This window comes from Buceros rhinoceros, unplaced genomic scaffold, assembly GCF_000710305.1.
Source record: "Buceros rhinoceros silvestris isolate BGI_N320 unplaced genomic scaffold, ASM71030v1 scaffold8893, whole genome shotgun sequence".
Lineage (NCBI taxonomy): Eukaryota > Metazoa > Chordata > Aves > Bucerotiformes > Bucerotidae > Buceros > Buceros rhinoceros.
Genome location: NW_010402992.1, coordinates 1,624 through 7,157, shown reverse-complemented (window position 1 = coordinate 7,157; position 5,534 = coordinate 1,624). Strand labels below are relative to the sequence as shown.

The 5,534-nt window shown below is 40.6% G+C and overlaps 1 protein-coding gene across 1 annotated transcript in view; it reads left to right on the top strand.

Annotated features, from left to right (window-relative positions):
• MLIP (muscular LMNA-interacting protein) overlaps positions 1-5,228 on the top strand; it is a gene marked incomplete at its 3' end in the record, with an annotated part of 42,616 nt that extends 37,388 nt beyond the window's left edge. The window contains exons 11-12 of the mRNA XM_010132828.1: positions 1-85; positions 5,024-5,228. The exon at positions 1-85 is cut by the window's left edge and continues 2 nt beyond it. Coding sequence (XP_010131130.1) covers positions 1-85; positions 5,024-5,228 — 290 coding nt within the window. The remainder of the gene's footprint in view (positions 86-5,023) is intronic.
• Positions 5,229-5,534: the final 306 nt, after the last annotated feature.

The following is a 5,534-nucleotide window of genomic DNA, read 5'->3' as shown; positions in this document are numbered from 1 at the left end:
AAAGAGTGCACAGCAAAAGGAGTCCTATCAACCCAATCCTTTTAAAAAGTACCTTGAAGAAATCAATGATCAAGATATTGAGCAGGTGAGTACCTCTCACTCTGAAGGATTTTGTAGCCTCAGCTAATTTCCTTAAAGATGATGGAATATTCTTAGAGCCTTATTTTGTCCTGGTCTTTTCTTGTTTTGCAAAGTTAGATTCCCCAAGGGGCATCTGGCTCCTGGAAGAGAGTCTCCAGGCTGGAGATGGGCAACTGGATGGGGACAATTTTTTTGTGATCTAAAAACCTGTATGTTGAGGAGAGGACTTTTTTATGATGTCTGTAGGAAACACTGTATGAAAGAAAGTGGAAATCCTGTACTCCCCTGTCAAGCTATTGTCTGGATCAGATCTACTAGAAAGCACTTCATCCATTTGGAGTCCAGACCTGAATCCTCTCTAAGGAGAAATGAGGACAGCAAGGGCTGGGCAAGGTTCACATTTCCCTCTCCAAGGGAGACTGCAGAGGATCCCCAGTGACTTTCCACATCCCTTCCCAGTGCATAGTACCCTCAGATCTGTATTCATAACCTTCCACAGCTTGGGGGAACAGCTCTTCTACTGCACACGAGGGTCATTATCGGGCAGTTCATGGGGCAGCAAAAGTGCTGTCTTCTCCCACAGCCCTCTGCATAAAGCCATAGCAAAAACACATCTTGAAATTTGCTGACATGCATGAGGCATTATCTCAAAGAAACCCCAGATAAATAGTTCTGTCAGCCTTTTCTGGTACTTTCAAGTTTGTGTGCATTATTGTGAACTAAACCTCAACTGCGATACAGAATCTGAATGTCCCTGTAGGACCTTATTGTTAACCTATCCAGTATATTCAGAATCTTCCATCTGGATGGTTGTAAAATGTAGCCGAGTCCTCCTGACAGACATGATGAGATTAAAACACCTTCCTGGTTGAATTTCTCTTACTTCTGTGTCTCTCTAGTCACATTAGAGAGAGACTTCAGCATTGGCAGCTCTTTCTTCTTCCTTTTATAACTGAATTTTTAAAAGATTTTCATTTTCGTTCTTTCCATTCTTTCCCATAGCTCTGACTTGCTGTAGGACAATCCTGGCATTTCTTAAGAGTACTGAAGCATTACAAAGAGAGAAAGATTTATTTGTAGTATTAGTGGGTTCCAGCAATGTTTAGAGGTCGCATCAGAAGGTTTCTCATTCTATAGGTTTCTATAGAATGTAAAATTTCTGTAAAATATAAGAAAAAATTAATAAAAATTATGATTTACAATATGTCTCAGAACTTTCGAGGTTGACAGTGAATATATGACTTCAGACACTGCAGGTGAGTTCATAGTGGGTATTTTATGCTTTAACTTACTGAAAACCTCCTGATGCAGGGCACTGTGCTGCCATTCACCTAGCCTGAAAGAGGAGGAGATCTGACCTGGAACTGCTGCTAGAGAACTTCTGGTCGAGGCACATCAGTGGGGCCTCTCTTCAAAGGCAGGGGCAACTCATACTTCCCTTTCCTCAGGGCTGGGCACTGATTCTGCTGACTATAGTTCTGCTAATGGAGGAACGATGCAATCACCAAACTTTATGTTTTCAGGCAAATACAAACCTGGGGTTATTGCCACAGTTTGAAGCTTTCTGACATTTGAAGCTAATTGTGAAAACCAGTCAACTTACACCTTATAAATTATTTATGGTACATATTACTGGAGTACTGAACATGTAATAAGTCCATAAATAAATGTGGTTTTTATAACAAAAGCCAAAATTATTTTATATAAAAGCTATGTGTTAAAAAGAACTAAAGAAATAATGCACTGACTTTTCACAATGAATATGTTCAGTTTTGCTTCCTTTATTTAAAAGAACAATGTCATATGCTTTAAAGTACTGAGAAATTGATATTTATATCCTAAACTAGGAAATACCACAGGTTGCTGTAGAATACTTCTTATTTTGAGTGATCTCTTTTTAGACATCTTTGTTCTGAAAAAGGAATTACTTAGGCCTGTATTCAGATGGATTCAATAACTTAACAGAAAATGGTTTTGTTTGTGTGAGGAATGGCTACGTGATTCTAGTGGTGATCTAATACAACAGTTAAAAGTATGATAATAACCAGATGTGGGGAGAACAATAGAGTGCTGAACATGACAGCATATGGTTATGATCTCAGCTTTTGCTTCTCAGAGTGGGTTTATGGTGCTGATATAAATCCCTAGTGAGTGGAGGAGGCTTGGGTGCCTACATGAGGATATTCACAATCTTACACAATCTCTGAAACTCTCCTGAGGGGTTTCAGTGCCTGTAAGAGGGCGGCAGCACTGCCTGGGCTCAGTGCCCAGACAACAGCTTGAAAATTGCGGTGGTTGTCTCTAACCACGGGGTTGTTAGCCTGTGTGGATACTCATCGTCCCTCTTCATCTGCTCTCAGTAGTTAGCATTTTTGGCTGCACATCAGCTGGCTTCCAGAGTGGGAGGTGTTCCCACCAATATTACCCCCAAATCAGGTAAATTGACTGCTTTTATGAGATATGAGAACTGCAGATTAGAACTAGGAGACTAGCAGCTAGGCTTTCTGCTTTCTGTGGAAGAGCTGGTGCTAGTCCATTTGTCCTCAGATAAGAACTTAGCAGTCCTCTACTGTGACTGAAGGCAATGCTGCTCATACCGTTAATGATTTTCCCTGGTTCTCTTTCGTGGAGATTTTCGCAGTCCTGCTGGGAGGTTCAGCTGTTGTATTTCTGTTCTTTCCTGTTCTCTGCATTTTCTTTTCTTTCTAATACCACTGCCAACAACACCCTCCCTAGCTGATGTTGCTCACGCTCCTTCACTCAGCCCATCTTGAAAGGACAGACCCTTTCAGGCTGCACCTTCAAGGATGGTACAGAATAGATGAGGTTTCAGATGGCATCAGCTTTATACACTTCTCTCTCTTGATTTTTCTTAGACCTCCACAGTACCTCTCCTCCCTGCCAAACCTCTCAGCGTGACAGTGAATACTGGTGACTATATGGGTGACATTCAATATCAGACATAATGATGAAGCCAGCTGTAACTACTGACCTTCAGCTTCACATTCCTGTGTTGAACACATGGATTTTTGCACAACAGAGAGTAGCTTGTTTGCTTTCCACTTCATTAAGAAATGTCCCTTTGTGGAAAAGGCCATTTCCCTTGTAAAGGAAATAGTAATTTTTGCCTTAACAGGCAAGTGTTCTCATGCAGATAATCCTAAGTAATGGATGGAGACATAAAGAGATTTCTAAGTTAGTAAAGATTGTCTGGAAAGGATATAGCTCAGCTCACAGCTAGCTCTTTTTATATTTTACTGGTGTAAATTTTAAATGTCACTGGTGTGCCAGTAAAATTAATAATCCAGGGAAAAATCCCCTTTTATTTTGGTTTTTTCTCATATTAGCTTATGCTGCCTTCTATTTGTTGTGGGGTTGTTTTTTTTTTCCTTCCCCTGAGGACATATACAACTTGTAGCACTAGCTATTCAATGGGTATCCCCTTATCACTTGTTACAGTGTAGTGTTTCCGATGTTCCAGTCTGACAGTATTAAACTTCCCACATTTTCAGATGCCCTTATTTGAGGCACAATTTCCCCATCATGAGAAAGATCTTTTTTCTTCTTGCTTAGTACATTTCCGTAATGTTTCAGGAATTTTGTAAGTGTGCTCAAATTTGTTCAAAAAAGCACCATAAAATATACTGGAAGTACATGTAACTTGAGAGCAGTGCTGGTGTGATGGCTTCATGAAAATTTTTATCTGAAACTGGGGAACAGAATCTTTTTTGAGGGGAAAAAGTAGGGCATTTTGTTACATAGTAATATGAAAACAACTCATAATGAATGTTAGAGAATTCATGTGCTTGCAAATATTTATTAACAAGAATGTACACAGGCTCCTTTGTCATTAAAAAAAAAAGACTTTGGGCAATGGAAAAGCAAGATAGGGATGAACTAAAGAGATGTTAGTCACACTTGGCATGAATCTGTGAGGCCAGTTTGCCAAGGTTTATCATTAACAGAAGTGAGCTGGTGCCTCTGAGGAGGAGTAGCAGGAGGCAAGTTTAATGTGAAGCGACTGCTGCTTGGTTCCCTTCCAGCCACTTGCAGGGCTGCCAGGCACTGATCTGCTCTTTTGCTCATTCTCACTCTTTCAGTGGACAATACATCAGCTTCTGATGGAACTAATTGCAGCTCTTGTCACAAATTTTCTGGGTCTTGAGCTCAAAGGCACAGTGTTGCGGGGCAGTTTCTGGTCTAGACTCAGCCAGCCAAGCGGGTGAGAATTTGGGATGTATTGTGTCAATGACCTTGACAAAACCTAAGCACAAGATTTGTGCCAGTGGCTGGGTATGCCTCCTTGGTTCTATCCCAAATCTTTACAAAAAAATTTTTTTTAAGGATTTTATGCTTTAGGTGCAAAAAACCATGTATATATATATTTTTTTTTGTTTAAACCAGGAACACAATTAACTGCTGACAACTTGCAGTAGTGAAATGTATTGTGTGTGCACATTCACTGGTTTAACCCTTAAATGGCTGGAAAGGCTTGTTAGAGTCTTGTTAAAAAGCTTGAAATGTTCCTGTTAGTATGTAGGTAAGGCAGACTTTCTTCTGTACCTCTCAGACATTGTTTTCAGGTTGGTTTTGCTTCCAAGCAACTCTCTCAGAAAATGTCCCAAAATGTGGCCATTTTGTCCTAGCACAAGATCCTTCTGTGATTTCCTTTGCTCTCACCTGAGCATCAGTTGATCTGCAGGAGGAGGGTGCACTGGAACCCAGTCGAAATGTAACTGGTTTTTTTTGTGTATACTTCCATGCTGATGAAAGCGCTTAGAGTAGAGCCAATTGTATTGACATGAAGGTAGCATGTCTTTCCTAGTTACTCATCAGGTCCTATGAAATGTAAAAAAGGTGCAAGACAAGCACTTTGCTTTCTGTCCAAAGCTTCTTTTTTACATCCATTAATTGGTTTCTGTTTACTTTTCTTTTTTCGTAGGAGACTGCTCTCCTACACGCTCTGTATCCAACTAAACTGATACCTTCAACTAATTCCCCTTTGAATCCTCTGTCCATCTCCCTTGCTGACTGTCTAAACCCTGGACATTGCAGCCACTTGTCTTACATCTTGTGTGACATTTACAAGAATCTTTGTAGTCCTTACCGTCACAATTCTTTGTACAATAAGCTGAGCGTCCACTGTGGTGTGATTCAAGAGCTTTGTTGGCATTTTATCCTTTTAAATTTGGGGCAGAATTCATCTGGGTCACTAGGATTCAGTGCTGACAGGTGCTCTGGAAGGTGCATCTCAGATGAACCCAAGTATCCAGCATCCCTGGAGATATTGCTGCTTGTCCTTACCTAGCATTGCTCGTGTGGGGGCTTGCTTCCTCCAGACCAGCTAGGTCAGTGCTCCCACCACTCTTCATTCAAGCTATTTGTTTTCTAAAGGAGGAATACTCTACTTCATCCCATACTAAAGTAATGGGCTATTTAATTTTCCTTAGGGA